The 14,753-nt window shown below is 55.2% G+C and overlaps 1 protein-coding gene across 2 annotated transcripts in view; it reads right to left on the reverse strand.

Annotated features, from left to right (window-relative positions):
* Positions 1-2,043: 2,043 nt before the first annotated feature.
* The window catches only part of EDA2R (ectodysplasin A2 receptor), a 13,302-nt gene continuing 592 nt past the window's right edge, over positions 2,044-14,753 (reverse strand). The window contains exons 2-9 of one of the 2 annotated variants that reach the window (XM_041396422.1): positions 10,290-10,380; positions 9,471-9,649; positions 8,639-8,724; positions 8,317-8,481; positions 7,695-7,841; positions 7,073-7,551; positions 6,789-6,837; positions 2,044-6,412 (exon numbers count right to left, since the gene is read on the reverse strand). In XM_041396422.1, coding sequence (XP_041252356.1) covers positions 6,117-6,412; positions 6,789-6,837; positions 7,073-7,551; positions 7,695-7,841; positions 8,317-8,481; positions 8,639-8,724; positions 9,471-9,649; positions 10,290-10,376 — 1,488 coding nt within the window. In that variant the 5' untranslated portion in view covers positions 10,377-10,380 and the 3' untranslated portion in view covers positions 2,044-6,116. Of the gene's footprint in view, positions 6,413-6,788; positions 6,838-7,072; positions 7,552-7,694; positions 7,842-8,316; positions 8,482-8,638; positions 8,725-9,470; positions 9,650-10,289; positions 10,399-14,753 lie in introns of both variants that reach the window. The other variant, XM_041396421.1, reaches the window with a different exon arrangement.

The raw sequence follows: 14,753 nt of genomic DNA on the forward strand, positions 1-14,753 counted from the left end.
ACAGAGTGGGGTCTCCTGTGAGAAGGATTCAAAGACCTCCTGTGACTGCAATCTCACCTCAGCAGCTCTGAGATAAGCTCTGCTCAGGGGTCCCTGTCCACACAAGGACAGGGCCATGGTCCCCACCTCTGCAGGTACATTTCAGGGTGTGCAGGTGAGGTATCCACACCCCACACATTTCACTTGGGTTATTCAGAGCAAAACCCCATAGGTCAGGAACACGTGTCTCAGCAGGGCTGCTGGCTGTGCTGTGTGACTGCTGGGAGCAGCAGGACAGACGTCTGCTTTCCTGCTCCAAAGACAGCTCAGGAGAGGGCCCAGTGCATGTGCCTCGTGGGGGCCAAACAGCATTCCCGGGCATTCCCTGGCATTCCCTCTGCAGCTGGAGGCTCGCCAAGCTGTCAGTGCCTCTGCACAGCTCTGCATCCCAGCTGGAGATGTTCCTGCTGGAGGCAGCTGAGGTAAGGACCGGGTACCTCTGCCCCCTGACCTGCTGCCAGCCTCTGTCAAGAGTGGCTGAGGTGGCACCAGGACTGGGGGGGGAGCCAGCCTTGTTCTGACCACCGAGGAGAGGGTCCTCAGCCACACACTTGTCTGCTCACACGGAGCATGTGTGTTTCTCTGCCAGCTCTGCTTCACAGGAGCTGCCTCTTATCCCAGCATGGAGGACAAGAATCCCAAGTACTTTGAGGGGAACATGATTGATTTATCATCGCTCCTTGGGCTCCAGCCAAAAACAAGGCAAGACCAGACAACACAAGCAGTCTGAGGTGAGGAGCAGAGGGGGTGTGAAGCTTTTGATCACCGGGAGTTCCTGCCTTGGGTGGGAGCATCTGCTGTGCATGGGAGAGGCACTCCTGTACTTCCAGAAGGACAGACCCAAGGTGTGGCCAAACCCACCCCCCTTTTGCCTGCTGCAGTATGGAATCAGCTGAGAATGCAGAGTTTGGATGGTCACAACCCCAGGGCCAGGAGTCACTCAAAGGTAAGGCATGGCATACATTGAATTCCCATCCCAAAAGCGTGCAGGAAGCTGCTCTCCCAACGGACACTTCTGGCCCTCTCCTGCTGCAGTGACAGTGGCCTCAGCCAAGTGACAGGCACAGGCAGAGCTTTGGGCTCAGGTCACCCACGGGAGGGACACAGCACCCTGCCCACACCTTCTGCCTTGGGCTGGTGCAGGCAGGGACTCTGGGATCATCACCCCTTGCAGACTGTGGTGAGATTGGCACTCTGGGAACACCTGGGCTGCACCACGTACAGGCCCTGTGACAGCAGGCTTCAGGAACCCACACCCTGCACAGAAAAGGCTTCTTCGGATGCTGTGGATGCTGAGCATCTCCACCACTGCCATGGCTTTGTGTTTGGTGCTGGATGAGTAGTTTTTCTGGGCCCTGACTGCAGAGGCTGTGCTGTCCATAGCTGTGGTATGACAGAGGCAGCCAGGGCTGCAGACACAGCACTGCATGGGGATCCTCACAGGCAGGATGGGCTGCAGCACTGCAAACACTCAGGGAGCCTGCCAGAGTTTGGACAAGCATAATAGCTTTAATTAGAACAGAAAACACCCTTGATGCTAATTATTTTTTAAACATAGCAGTATAAGGGCATGAATAGGCTTAACAAGCCCTGTAATTACTGAGCTTTAACAGCAGCTGCTCCTCAGCGAAGCTTCTGGGAGTTCCTTGGGCATCGTGGAGGGGTCTCTGCCTCCCCCTGTCCCCAGGCCATGCAGTGAACCACACCTGAGACTTGGCCACTCTGGGGAACGTGAAACCCATGTAAAAACTAAAGCTGATGCCTGTGGTGGGGGCAGAGACCCTGGGGGACAGACCCAGGACCACGGCCACCATCCAGCACCACCCTCTCCAGCCCCTCCTGCCCATTCCCACACTGGGATGAGGCTGATGACCTGCAGCATATCTCTTCATTCTTCATCTTCATCAGCCCCCTTCCAGCCCCCACTGACCCTGCAGCATCAGCCCCCACCAGCAGGTGGGCAGCAACACCCAGGGGAATCAAAACTCACCACGCGTCACCATGTCTGGCTCCAAAATTTATTGAACTACAAACACACATCACTCAAGAGCACCAGGTCTGGAGGAATGTGAGGGATCGACCCCCTTCCATTAGCAGGGGGCAGGAGCTTCAGCTTCTGCTTGATTTGAACACAGACAACACCCCAAACCCAACACAAATAATGCTACAGCAGAATTACAACGGTAATGGCACAGAATTTACAAAAATATAAATAACCTATTCGTAACCTTAAAGAAAAATAACATCTAGCATAAAAAACAACATACATTCCCTTGGGTAAACCATGGCTACAGAAATGTAGTGATTTGTTTTTTTTGAAAAGCACCAGAGTCTGAAGCATTAAATAATCCAACACAGAGGGGGTACCTCCCCCCAACACTTGCAGACTCTTCCAAGAAGTGTGCCCAGATCAGTAACACCAAGTCTTCTTCAGTATTGCCTATTTCTGTAAATGCATATTGGAGGGACAGCTCTCATGAGCTCCCTGTTCAGGAACAGCACCCGAGGGATGTTCACCAATTGTTCACCAGAATAAACACTTTAACAACAGTGAAGTATGTGCCTATTTTAAGTCTATGCTTAAGAGCTTCCCAGAACAGGGCTAGATTTAAACTTATCATACAAATTCCTCTGCAAATCAGACTTCCAGGCAAGACTGGTGTGGAAACCAATCACTTGTGAAAAAAATAACCCCATTGCACTGGAGTGTTTCCACTGTTCAGTCCTAGCTCAAGTTTGCACAGATTCCAGAGTTATTTGATTTCTTTAATCTCTCTGTGAGCCATGACAGCTTGGCACAAATGGCTTCCTGAGGCTGTGACGTGAGATCCAGCACTACAGGAATTTCCCTACCTTACATTCTATGTGCTATGTTGAAAATACTATTAAAAAGCAAAAGTCAAGTATCAAGTCCATTGGTTCCCCAGTGAAGCAGTTCCCTGCTCAGGGATCACTGTTGTTCTGATGTCTGGGTCACAGCATTATCCCTGTTTTCAAGGCTCTCATGGTTCCCTGAGGGCTCTGGCTGGGCTCAAGGCAGCCTGGGCAAGGGGTCTTAGGGTGGGCTAAAGGCTACCTGTTGAACTTTTGGCCCTTGTAAACACAGCTGGTTTTGTGAGCACAGCTGAAGGAAGTTGACTGCCATGAGCACAGTGAGAGTGGGGAGCAGCCTTTGGCTGGGAGCTGGGGGAGCCTCACTGCTGAAAAGCCACATCCTGCAAAGCTCCTGTGCAGTGTCCAGCCCTGCTGGGGCACCAGCCACTGTGACTGGCACTGACACCACATGTGAGGCTCTGAGGACGAGCCCAGAACAGCTCAAACACACATAAAACCAGTCCCTGCCAGCCAGAGCTGAGGCAGCACACCCTGTGGCACATCAGGGCCTGAGGGGCAGCACCAGTGGGGCAGGAGCTGTGGCAGGGCACAGACCACCCTGCACACCCTGTATGGCCCATACCCACACCCAGCACAGCACACAGCCACCGTGCTGCACCCTCAAGGCAGGGGGCGAGTATTGAGTACAGGTAATATTGCTCAGACATCAAACAATTGAAAAAGAAGTTTACATTAAAAACTATGAGGAAAATGAGGTTGATTTCTTTATAAAAGTGAGAAAAGCCCCTAAACAAATGAACTAAAGCCTCACTTCTTTTGCTTGGCCCAAAGCCCCACCCCAGCACACCAGTGGAGCTGCCCAGCATGTGAAGAGATTTGCAGCACACACCTGGGGCAGGTCCCCATCATCCACAGCTCTGATTTAACAGCCCTTGCTGCCCATCTCCTGCTCCTGACACTGCCATGTGACACGAGCAGCTGGCTCTGCCATCCTGCCTGGCTGCCACTGCTCTGTGCGCTCCAAGTGACCACACACTGCTGGCACTGGTGACACAGGAACGCACAGGACAAGCTGCCCAGTCCAGTTCCAACTTCAAAGGCGGGGCCAGCAAGCTGAGCTGCAGGGAGGCTCTTACTCAGAGGCAGTGGGTGAAGTTATTTTCCTTCCCGCTGGAAGTGACTATGTCCACAGAGAGATTAAATATTTATTGGATTTTGTGAGGTGATTAAACCCAGCACTCTCCCTGCCACAGAAAAGCCTCAAACAGGAAATCCCTGGCCCCAGGCTGTGTGTGCTATAGCAACACTCCCCAACAGTCCAAGAGTGCAGCAAGAGTCTGACTAATCCTGGCCCCACATGGCTCAAAGTTCAATGCTGTAGGTCTTGAGGAGCAAAGAGCAATAAAATAACCTTGAATATGGAAGAAACAAGCAGTGAGGGAAAGTGCCAGGTCCAGCTCAAACTGCCCATGCCTTTGTTTATCTGAGCACATCCGGGGTGTGTTCAAGCCCCAATATCTTTAAACAGGGAAAGAAAACACCAGCAGCTATCACTGCCCGGGTGTGGGGGAAGTCTGCCTTCCCAGAAGGGCATCTGCTTCTTTGAGGTACCGTGGTCAGATAAAGAAAAATTCTGTGGGCTCAGCCGAGGGGCCTGGGAGGGGGCAGCAGGCAGTGGGGGAACAGTGCCACTTGCTGGTGACCACCACACCACGGCCTTGTGCTGAGACCCCGGTGACAGGCAGGACAGCCGAGAGCACTCGGCAGGCCCAGCCAGGGCAGCGAGGGACAAACGAGCGCCACCAGCTCGGCCCCAGTGATGCTGTCTGCGAGTCTCGGGACAGCTGGGGTGACACTGATCACATCGCAGATCATCCTGAGTTGGAAGGGACCACTTAGATCACAGAGTCTAACTCTTAAGTGAACGGCCCATGGAGGGGTTGAGCCCTCAGCCCCGCTGTTAACAGCAGGCTCTGCCAGCTCTGGGAGCTGAGCCACGGCCGCAGCCCCGCCGGCAGCTGCTCTGCCGTGACCCCCGGCGTGCCTGGCCGCCCCCGTGCCGCTGTGCCCCGCTCAGGAACGTGCTCTGCAGCCCCCGCTCCTGTCCAGGCCACCAGCACAGCCCCGCTGGCCAGGGCACACCGAGAACAGCCCAGCTGCCTGCAGCCCCCAGGCTCAGGCACAACACTGAAATCAGGGTGACTGGTGACAGCAGGACCATGGCAAGTCATGACAAATCCCCCCAGGATGAAATACCAAGCCAGAAGGGTGCTCCCCCTTCCCAGTAGCAACTCCCAGGAATGAGAAATCAGGCCATTTTAGGCAGGAAAAAAAAATAAAAATATTATTTTAAACGAGGAGGAGCTTCTGGAGGAGCTCCTGCTGTGGCTGGCACAGGAATGTCACTGCTGCCTGTGACCACAGCCACAGCTCCAGCCCTCAGCTGCCACCGCGGTGCAGCGTCCCTGCCCCTGACACTCTGTGCCACCACAGGCAGTCTGTGAAGCCCTGGAGGCGATGGGCAGTGTACAGCCACGGGGCTGGGGTGAGCCAGCACCTGCCCATGGCCAACAGCCACAGCCCAATGAGGGCTTAAATCAGCTCATCCTGAGAGCCAGTCCGAAACTCATGCCAGGATGCCACACTGCACCACAAATGGACACGAGAGGAAGGTGCCAGGCTGGCACAGAAGGACAAAGGCTGGAGCCTGGCACATCAGCCATGGCCAGGTCCTCTGCCAAGGAAATCACAGCAGAGGGAAAGAAGCAACTGAAAAGTAAACTGAGAAAGTGGGTGTGGCACCTGGGAGAGCAGAGCATGGGCCAGAGGAAGGATGGGAAAGCTGGAATGGAAGGCAGGAGATGGCTGGGCTCATAGGAGAGCACTGCCCATGTGAGCCCCATGGCTGAGGAAGCCCATGGCAACAGTGGGGCAGGACAGGGCTCACTGCAGAACCCGAGCACCACAGTATGGGCAGCACAGCAACTGACAGGGAAGGGTGTCACAGCTAGAGAAAAAACAGCCTCTGCAGGGGCCTGAGCAAGCCCTCCCCCATGCAGCAGGGCAAAGGCACAGCTGTGCTTCCTGAACCCCTGCGCAGTGACACCCGTCACGTCCATTCCATGACGCAAAGACCATGTTCTCCTGCCATGCACACCAGCGAGGTTATGTGACTGCAGGCCACTGGATCCTCTCTCACAGGAGTAGCAATTCATGGAGCTTCCTCCGTCCCTCCCCGTGCCCTAGCGCTGGCGGTCGGGCGCGGGGCTGAGCGTGAAGTGGTCGCAGAGCAGAAGCAAGGCGTCGAAGCGCTGGAGCCGCTGCAGCGCCTGCGCCAGCAGCGGGACGGTGACCGCGGCTCCCGCGTAGGTGAAGTGTGCCACCAGCTGCTCAAAGCCCGAGATCCGCCCCAGCAGCTGCGGCATGAGCCCCAGCTCCAGCGCCACGTGGCTGAAGTTCTTCACGCCGTTCAAGGAAGGGTCCAACAAGAAGGCGAGAGACTGCACCAAGGAATGGGGCAGCTCTGCTATTGGGAGACCTGAGGGGAGCAACACAGCGAAGCTGGGTTAGTACACATCCTACCAAACAGGAAAAGAGAACAGCCAGCTGGAGAGCTTCAGCCCCTGCTGAGCAGGTGAAAGGCCACCCTGCCAGGGCAGGTATCTCCTCCAACATCACTTTTAGAGCTCAGCAGCATGGAGCTGGCTCAGTCCTGGGGAAGCTGGTAACTGGTGACAGCTGGGTCACATGCCCACAGGCCACTCAAAGCAGCATCACTGAAAATATACCCTGTGGACCAGTCAGGTGAGTCCCTGGTGGGGACATGGTGGGCTTCTGGAGGAGCTCCCTTCCAAGAACCTGTCTCTGACATGCCCGTACTTGGAGTACAAAGGTGAGAGTGGAAGGCCACTTACCACTGGCCGTGCTGCTGATCTGAGTCACCAGGCTCTGGGCATCATCCACCTGGCAAGACAAAGACCCCAAGGTTGGTGGCAGTCTGCTGAGAACAGCAATGCCTGGCTCTGCTCCCAGGGCCTTCAGAGGGGCCCAGGGAATGGTGCTGCTTCTCCAGCCTGACCACCCCCATATTAACGTAACTCAGTCCATGTTCTGACCCCTATGAAGGGCCCAGCCTCCGTGCCTGAGCCTTGGGCAACTGGCAGCAGTTCTGAGGAGTGATAAGGCAGGAGGAACTTACCGGCTGCTCCCCAGGTGGGATTTCAGCTGTGGGCAAGTGATGAGCCCTCTCTTGCACCCCAGCACTGCTCTCTGCTGGAATCCTCTTCACAGCCCGGCCTGCTGCGTCCTCCAGCCGCTCACCACCCACGAACTCCGCCTGGCTGGAGAACTTTTGGAGGTCCAGCTCAGTGCACTCCACGGGTGCATGCGGCCACTTGTGCTGCATCTCAGAGGCACAGGAGGAGAGGGGGGCCAGGGCCTCCACCGTGCCCGGCCGGCCCTGCCTGGGGGTGGGGGGCGGCAGGACCCCGTCCAGGCAGTCCCCATGGCCCGAGGCCCGGATGAGGGGCTGGCTTTCCAGGAGGCTCCTGCCCAGCTGGGCCTTGGAGGCAGTGCTGGCTGCGATGGCTGGCGGCAAGTCCATCTCTGGCTGGAGAGAGGGGAGCTGGAGACCCACGGCTTCCCCGTCAGAAATGAACTGCACCGCTTCCACGGGGCCTAGAACCAGAAACCAGCACGCATCAGTGAAGCTCACCATCCAGCTCCATCCTTCCTGCCTCAGGGCATCTCAGCCTGGGACCAGGTGAGCTGGAGCCCATCACCACCCTCCCTTCCCCAGGAAAGGCAGCAAGAGCAGGTACCTTCCGCCTGCCTGTAGCAAGGGCTCAAATTCTTCACACCCAGGCAGCAGGGTCCAGACATCTGCTCCTCACACAGGAACCTGCCAGGTGCTGCTGCAGTTGGGAACGTTGCTCGCTGGCCCGAGAAGTTCTGAGTCCTCAGGAAGACTTGGAGGATAGAGGAGAAACAGCCTAAGCAAAGGTTTGGCTCGCTTCCCTAGCATGTCCTCAGCCCTGTGGTATGTCGGCCAGCGAGGAGCTGGGAGCCCAGCAGCTCCCTGGCATGCTGCTGGATGCCATCCTGCCCTAACCCTGGCCACCACACCTACAGCCCTTTTCATTCTGCAGCAAAGAGCACCCAACCAGAAAAACCTCAGAAGGGAGGATTGCCAGTTGCGACAGTGAAATGGCCTCTTCCTCCTCCTCCTGATGGCCCTAAGAAGGAGGGAAGCTCCTCTGTGTCACTGAGCAGGTAAAGCACACACAAAGAGAGGTCCTGCAGGCATGAGAAGCAGGATGAGGTGTCTATTCTGTATGAGCTGAGGAACATTTGGGTCACTGTGCTGTGAATTCAGCAATGCTTTACGCAGCAAGAAGGGGCCACGGGCACAGGTGAATGGCAGGGACGAGAGCACCAACTCACCTCTCTGGCACTGGCTTTTCCAGAATCGCTTGCAGTAGATGATGGAAAGTGCCAGAAGCACCAGGACGATGATGACCAGGGCACTGCTGGTCAGTGCAAGAAGGGCTGTGTCCTGTGGTGGTACAGTAGGGACAGCGACCTTCACCAGGCTTGTTCTGGAGCGACCTGCAAACATCATCCACAAAGCGCTGGAGACAAACTCCGAGGCTTGGACCACCCCTCCCCTGCCCATCCCTCATCACACCCCATGGCCATGCCTCCTCCAGCAGGGCTGTGGCTCCCCACATCACCTGCCCTGACCCCAGCAGCACAGGGCACCTACACTGTGGCTCGGAGGACGGCGTCTGCTTGGTGCAGGGAATGCACTCCCACTCCAGCTGCCCGCTGATCCGCGCCTTCCGGTAAAACCTGCCAACACAGCACACAGGCTCAGCACAGCCTGGCCCCACCGGGCTCCCACCACCCTGCCTGTGCAGCCAGCTGTGCCACACACCCTGCAGCAGAGAGGGACAGCTGATCCTGCACTCCTGCCTGGCTGGCAAGAGGAGCAACAGGGCTCTCATCGCTGGCTGGAGCCACACCACACCTCCTTGTTCATGTCTAGTCATATGTCAAGAAGCAAGATCTTTCCAACAGCCCACCCCCACCATGTCTGCTGAAGTGGATTTTAATGGTTAATAGCTCCCTAAAGGGTTGGGAACACCCCAGCTACAGCTCTGTCTGAGAGGAGACTCCTACACTGGAGCCCACCGCTGGCCAGCAGTGTCTGCAGCACCTGGGCTTGGCACAGACTATCTGTATGCAGCCATTTCATTTCAGTAACCCCTTAAACCCCCTCTTTGGGGACTACTAACCATAGTGGTCTACAACACTTCATCTTCCAGGGCTCAGCCACCCTGGTGTCTACAGAACAATGAGAGTCTGGAAGTTTTCTTTCACAGCTCGTTTACGTGAGCCTTCATGTTTCCTTCTCCGGAGCTACAACAGGACCCTCCAGATGGGTCTGACTTCCAAGCCATTAGCAGGACAGAGACACACCTCACTGGGTCACCAGGCTCCTCTTAGGTCCCCTGTGTGACCATGGGTGGGGTCAGGTCAAGCCCCCTGTGCCCAGCCCCTCCCTGCCTGCCCCAGGTGTGGCTGTGCTGGCTCACCCCGGCAGGCACTCCCCGCAGACGGCGTCGGCCGTGGCTGTGCAGTTGGATTTCTGGAGGCGGTTGATGAGGGCACAGGACAGGCAGGGCTTGCAGCCGTGGTGTCCCCAGCGGTCCTTGAACTTCCTGGGAGGGCAGGCCACGCACTGCGCGTCCCCGCCGCTGCCGTCGCCGCAGTCCTGCAAGGCACGGGGTTGGGGGCATGTGGTGAGGGGCCACCACGGGCTCCAAATGCTACTGAGGGAAACAGTGTCCCTTCTTTGGGGGCAAAGGGCCACCGTTCACCTGGGGTCCTCAGAACCCTGCTGAGAGCAGCCACCACCAGTGCAGCTCCCAGGAGACACTCGGGGACCCCGTGTGCTGCCCAGCTGGGGCCCACTGGTGTGCTCTGGGTGTGGGAGAGCTCTGGCAGCACCATGCCCCAGGAGGCACCACCAGGGGAACCCTGCTGCTTCCCACCACTGAGACCTCCTGGGACCCCCTGCAGCAGTGTCCTGCTGGCACCCACCCAGGTGCAGCCCAGCCATGCAGTGTGACCTTGCTCGGGGCTACAGACCAGAGGAAGTTTAGACTTCCACCAGCAAAAAAGGAAATCAGGCTGCTCCTTGTGCTGCCTTAAATCCCTCATCACCTCCTGCTTCCATTGTCTCACCCTCCTACCAGGGTAAATGAAACAATCCACCATCCCATCCTATTAGGTCTCAGCTCTTCCCAACATGCTGGGACCTAAGATCATCTTTCTGAAGGCAGGCTGGCAGAAGATTAACCCAGCTATGCCACCCATGATGATTTCTGCTCCTTACAGAGAAGTCAATTTACCTTGGAAAGCTCCTGCCCAGGCATGCACTTTCTGCAGGGGACACATTTCTTCTGGTCATCCAGGTACTCGCTCTCTTGGCAGGCCATTGTGCTGAAGAGGAGAGGGGAGCTTGGGGATGAGAGGAAGAGAAGGCAGATGGATCAAAGCCAGCCCTAACACACCTGGGATGAGCAGTGTGCCCATTTCTGGGCAGACATCTTCACCTGGCCAGGACAGCAGCCAACACTGCTGAGCACTGTGGGTGAGACTTGGGCATTCCTGGCTCCTTCCACATGGCTCCATCATTCCCAGCAAGGCTGGTGATGAGCTGCCCCATTCTGTTGCCATCTCACAGCCTCACAATGCAGCATATGAAATTTCAGTCACAGTATTGAAGTACTGACCACTAACTGCTCAGGTCACCAGTGGATTCTGCCAGCCCCAGCTGTGGCTCTGGCTACCAGAGACAATCAGCAGAGAACTTGGCCCCAGCAAAGGCTCAGCAAAGCCCCAGCTTCAGGATCCAGCAGACCAGCTCTGGCCAACGAGGCTGCATTGGTGTGACAGTACCAGATGCTGGTGGCTGATGTGTCCCTGGCAGAACAGAACACACTGTCCCACACACCCTGCACCCCAACAGAAAGGGGGACACACACCTGTGGCCCTGCTGCTCCACCCTGGAGCTGTGCAGTCACTCAGGCTCTTGCTCCATGCACGTTTCATCTGGTGTCACTCACAGCAAACTCAAGAGGACCAGCAGAATGAGCTCCCACCTACCTCTGAAACACCCTCCAGAGCCTTCCTGAGGTGCATTAATGGCTCAGCAGAAGGTAACAACAGAACCAGTCTGAGAGCCACAGGGCCACACTGTCAGTAAGGGTAGCTCAAGGGGCAGAACAGGACCAGCATCTCAGAGCAAGCAATTCAGACTGAAGCTGCAAAACTGAGCAATTTATTTGGTGTTTTGGGGCTGCTGATTATTTCTGCAGATTCTAGATAGGCTTTTCCCATGAAAACATACAGGGAATAAAATCCACTTTCACTAGACCAATCTCCACTTTGCCTTTCTTATTACCTTGTGCAGAAAATCAAGAGAGAAACTGTTCAACCTGCCTTGGGAGCAAGTCCTCAACACCCATCAGGAACAGTGAACACCTTTTGGAGGGCACCAGCCAGAACTGCATAGGAGAACCAGAACTCTCCTCTGAGAGGGCAGCTTGGCCAGATATCTGGCCCCTGCAAGGCTCTTGCAGTGGGGGGGGATCATCTACAGGGCCCCCAGCACCTCCTGCCACAGCTCCTTCCCCTCCCACAGCAGCATTCCTCTGCAGGCTTTTTCTGCCTCCTCTGCCTAATCCCACCACTCCCTTGCCGGTGCCTTTTGGAAGAGGACACTTGGCTGGGCTCCCCCGGCTCCGGAGGGCCGAGATTCATGGGAGATGAGGTCTGCCCAGACGAGCACAGCACATGAGTCACCCTCCCTCACGCAGCTCCTGCTCACAGCACATGGGCTGATACAGGATCAGCAGCCAAGTCCGTGGGGACAGGCCAGCAGGAGCTGCAGGGACTAAATCTGTCTCGCAAGCACCTCGGGACAGGCACGGGCACAGCTCGTAACTAGCATAAAGGTTCCTGACATCACTGAATAAAAGATTTGTCACATCTCAGAAGGTGGTGATCCCAGTGTCACTGCCCCAGGAGATGCACAGGGCTTGGTGTCAGGGATCAGCTACAGGTTGAGAGCAGGAGGGAACATAAAAAGCAGGGAGCCAGGTCCCAGATGAATGACACACAACTCCTTTGGGGGGCTGGCATGCTGGGCAGGTGTCACCCAACTGATCCAGGAGGTCAGCATGCCAGGGGCCTGGAGTCTGGTTCAGGCTTTTGCTCCTAATAACAGCACAAGATCAATGAAACAGAATTGCAGGCAACAGGAAAGAAGCTCAGATACCAGAGTATGGAGAGGAAGGGGCTGATTTTTACCTGCTCTCCAAACTGCTGTAATGCAAGGAAAAAAGCACAGATGAAAAAACCTCAACAAAACAAAAACCAAAACAAAACCACAAAAAAATTTTTGGAGAAACTGTCCTGTGAACAAAACTTTGCCACTTTTTCTCATATATTTACAGAATTTCCCAGCTTTTCAGAGGACCTGCAGCTGAGACAATGCCCTCAAAGCCCCCTCCCCACAAGAACCCGGTTTAAAGCAGTTTGCCAAATACAGAAAGTTACACAGGCCAAAGGAATCCTGTGTCAGAGCTGCTCCAAGCACAAGGACCTCTGCCAGGATGATGGAATCACTCAAGATGGAGCAGACAGCCGTACCCAACGTGCCAGCAGGATACTGGGCACAGGGCAGGTCTGCTGCTGCTCAAGTGTAACAATACAGGGAACCAACATCTGGTTGAATATCATGCATGAAATTAAAAGCTGGGGATTCTTCGTACTTATTTCAACACCACCAGACCCAAGATATTTGATTTGTACGTGGAGGACACATCGAAACCACCTGGTGCTGCTCTGGGATGGCAGCAACCTTGGATCATCTCATGTTTGACTGAAGCAACTGGTCTTACTGAGGCTAAAGGAAAAGCCAAAACCAACAACTCCACCTCTTTGGGAACCACACGGAGTCTCCCTGATACTTCCAGAGCCACACATTTTATTTTCCACAGGGGAATATAAAGATGACACAGTAACAATGAGTACACACGGAGCACAGTATCAATGCACTTAGAGGTTGAGGGGAAGAAGAACCTCCTGCCATCAGTCCCAGATGTATGAGATTTAACTTGAAAACATCTCTAATTTGTTAAAGAACTCTTTCATTGCCTTAAAGGGACATCCTGTCTGAGCAGGAGAGTAGAATGGGCTCCCCACTGCATCAGCCCTTAAGATACCAAAGCCATGAGCTGCTCAATGAGTTTCACTGAGTGAGATGAAATGGTTCCAGCAGAGCCACAGCATGAGCTGCAGTTCATCCACCCTGTGACAGCACTACAGCTCAGCCATTGTCTTTTCTCTGTGAAAGTATAATTTAAAAAAAGATTAGAGTGTAATGGAATCCAATATATTTCTTTTGTGTGCAGCTAAAGGATTCTGGGAGGAAAACAAGGGTGAGGAAAATAATAAGTGAAAAGGTACAAAATGAAATGAAAGCAATCAGTGAAACCTTCAGGCTGTTGATTCTCCCTATCTGCCCAGCAGGGACTGGGGCGGGGGGGCTGGCAGAGATACAGGCAGGACAGGAGGAGATGGGGTGGGGGCTGCTTCCCATCTCAGCCACGGACCCTGTCCCCTCCAGCCATGGGTGTCTGCTTGCCTGGGACAGGAGGTGCCCAGACCCACCCTCAGGGGCTCGGACACCCACCCAGCAGTGGCTCTTCCACATCACCACGTCAGCCAGCACACACATTACAGGAGATTTCTACTCTGCCGCAGGACTGACTGGCACAGTCAGGCAGCACCATGCCTCAAGAGGAGACACTTGTATACACTGGAACCTAAGAACAGAGAGCTGAAATCCTAAATAAGAGCTGCAAGTGAAAAGCAGGGGGAAAAAATGCTATCTGGAAAATATGAGTGCATGCCTCATGGTTGGCCACGGTCAGCTCCAGTCTCCTGCTCAGCCATTCCCCCACTCTGGTCCAGGCAGTGTCTCCTCATCTCCTTGTGCTACAAACAATGCTGGGAGAGCCTTTGCAGCAGTGGGACGCCTGTGGGCAAAGGGCTTCTCACAGAAGCAAAAAAGGCGGAATCTGAGGCTTTCCACGTGGCTTGGAAATCAGCAGGTTTCCCAAACTGGAGACTCTACACATACAACTACCCACTAATTGTTTTATCTGGAGTGGCTGGGGACTTGTGTTTGCTTTAATGAAAGCACCGTGCGCTCGGGTGGGGAGGAAGCTCTCCGGGCTGCTCTCACCCCTCTTTAGCACACAGCAGGAGTCCCCAGGGCACAATGCCCACTTTCCAGCGATTTTTGCCAAGTTAGGGCTGCCCACCTTGGAAACCTACACTCTGCCTTGCCAGGTATCTCAAGCAACACCTCGAAAGCTCTATCAATTTGCATAAAACTTTGGATTTCCATCTGGTTTTTGCCCCACATCTAATTCTTAGTAACTTTCACTATCTTCCGGCATTAATCAGAGAACCACTGTAGCCGGAAAACCTCTCCGAGACCACGGAGTCCAACTGTTCCCCCAGCACTGCTCAGGCCACCACTAATCCCCAAGTGCCACATCCCCGCGTCCATCAGATCTCCCCAAACGGTGACTTCACCACTGCCTGTGGCGGGGCAACAAACTTTTTGGGGAAAAAAATTGTTCCTAATGTACAACCTAAACCTCCCGACCCCCGCATCTGGCAGCTGCTCGTTTCTGGAAAAACAGCCGAGGCGAGGCCGGTGGCGGGACGGGTGCGGGGGCAGCGGAGCCCACGCGGGTGCCGGCCGTGGGCGCGCCCCGCCGAGCGCTGGCCCGGCC

This window comes from Onychostruthus taczanowskii, unplaced genomic scaffold, assembly GCF_017590055.1.
Source record: "Onychostruthus taczanowskii isolate IOZ18803 unplaced genomic scaffold, ASM1759005v1 scaffold13, whole genome shotgun sequence".
In the NCBI taxonomy this organism is placed as follows: Eukaryota; Metazoa; Chordata; class Aves; order Passeriformes; family Passeridae; genus Onychostruthus; species Onychostruthus taczanowskii.